The 2,014-nt window shown below is 38.6% G+C and overlaps 1 protein-coding gene across 3 annotated transcripts in view; it reads left to right on the top strand.

Moving 5' to 3' along the window:
• Positions 1–2,014, top strand: part of SUPT20H (suppressor of Ty 20 homolog (S. cerevisiae)) — a 58,573-nt gene that overhangs the window by 28,296 nt on the left and 28,263 nt on the right. For all 3 annotated transcript variants that reach the window (XM_006837652.1, XM_006837651.1, XM_006837650.1), the window contains exon 13: positions 690–847. In XM_006837652.1, coding sequence (XP_006837715.1) covers positions 690–847 — 158 coding nt within the window. The remainder of the gene's footprint in view (positions 1–689; positions 848–2,014) is intronic.

The following is a 2,014-nucleotide window of genomic DNA, read 5'->3' as shown; positions in this document are numbered from 1 at the left end:
GGTATTCTGTGTTGTTGCTGACAGAGCTCCTAACTGCACTTCCACCTGGTCTGCCATCTTGTTTGTTCTCCGAAAGTTTGACAGTTTGAACCTACACAGAAGCACCTGAAAAAAAAGACGTGGCTTTCTGCTTCCAACAAGTCACAAACTTAAAGACAGTGTGCACATGGGATCATCATGGGTCAGAATCAACTCCATGGCAGCTCTTTTTTTAGGAAATGAAATGACTAAAAGACTCGTTACAAGTAGAAGCCAGCTGCCCTAGGAGGTTTTATATTCCTGATATTATTAAATATTTGCAATTCATGTATCCTGTATATGATACTCTGCCCATTGAGTCATTTTTGTTTCAGAACTGTGTTCCCTGGGGTTTTCAGTAGCTGATTTTGTAGAAGTAGATGTGTCAGGTTGTTTCTTCTAAAGTGCTTCTGTGTGGTTTCAAACTACCCATCTTTTTCAGTTAGTAGACAAGTACATCAACCATTGGGAATAATGGACTCCCGTATTTCCAAAGTGTCGTATATAAAAGAATCTTCTGATTTATTCTCTTAGACAGTCTAAACCACTCTATAGCCTAGATGCCATAGAGGGTATTTCCAATTGCAAGTTAGTCGTTCATTTCTTGGTATTTGTTAATTCTGATTATTTACTTAAAAAGGTATTTATTTTGGATGTTCTGTGTTTTTCAGGAGGTGAAAGATGATTATGTATTTGAATGTGAATCTGGTAATCAGTATCAGAAAACAAAATTGACCATTGTGCAGTCACTCGGTGATCCACTTTACTATGGTAAAATACAGCCTTGTAAAGAAGATGAAGAATGCGATAGCCAGTTATCTCCATCCAAGTAAGTTCTGTTAAATACATGTTACTGACGGAATTAGGCACCTTGGATTTATTTAACAACTGATGAAAGGACCTCTGGACTGCTAACCGTAAGGTCAGCCTTTCAAATCCACCAACTGTGCCATAGGGGGAAAAAAGGAAGCTTTTTTTCTCCTGTAAAGAGTTACATCCTATATAGGGTCACTGTGAGTTGGAATTGTGGCAGTGAGAGAGACAGAGAGATGGAGCATTAATGAATGAATTTCCCTTAGGGGATTCATTTGTTGGTTAAATTCTGCAATTAGAGTTGGCAGTGGAGTTAAGTAAACTTAAATCATAGGTGCTGCCCAAGAGTTATATAAAATATATTCTAATTTTTTATACTTGCTTTAAAGGATATGCCTGTTATATCCTTCTTGGTGTATTTATGGGTGGTGGTAGTAGCGTGCCTTTGAGTCACTTCCAACTCATAGCGACCCTATATAGGGTTCATGAGGTTGTAAATCTCTATGGGAAAAAGCCTCATCTTTTTCCCATAGAGCCTACTGATGGATTCAAACTACTGACATTGTGGTTAGCAGCAAGCAGGGCTCCATAGTTACATGGAGCCATTTATACCTTTAGTCTCTGAAGTGTTTCAGGGCAGTAGTTTGCATACATGGGAAGCAAGTTCAGTAAATGTAAAGCTTATATTACAATGCAGTGTGTTAGGACACAAACTCAGTGCTTAATATAGATACTCGCTTTAGAAATACATATGTTGTTCTTGTTAAGTGCCGTCGAGTCGGTTCCGACCCATGGTGACCATTTATAGAGTTTCGGAGGAGCAGCTGGTGCACTTGAACTGCTGACCTTGCAGTTCAAATGGCTTTGCAGTCTGGTGCATTAACCCACAGTGCCACATCAGGACTCCAGAAATACATATAGTTGATTTTATCTTCTAATATTTATGAAGAGCCCTGGTAGCATAGTGAATTACCAATTGGGCTGCTCAGCACAAGGTCAGCAGTTTGAATCTACTGGTCGCTCCAGAAACCTTATACAGGGTTGCTATGAATCAAAACCGGCTCAGTGGCACACAACTACTAATATTTAGGAATTTTTTATACTTGATACAGGTTGCTAGTTTGTAATTTTGTCTCTCTTATTGGCATATTAGTTTTTTTTGTTGTGGTTGTTTTTTGTTTTT

The sequence above is a fragment of the Chrysochloris asiatica genome, unplaced genomic scaffold (assembly GCF_000296735.1).
Source record: "Chrysochloris asiatica unplaced genomic scaffold, ChrAsi1.0 scaffold00022, whole genome shotgun sequence".
Classification (NCBI taxonomy): Eukaryota; Metazoa; Chordata; class Mammalia; order Afrosoricida; family Chrysochloridae; genus Chrysochloris; species Chrysochloris asiatica.
Note: the sequence above shows the minus strand (reverse complement) of the source record. Positions and strands in the feature narration are given on the sequence as shown.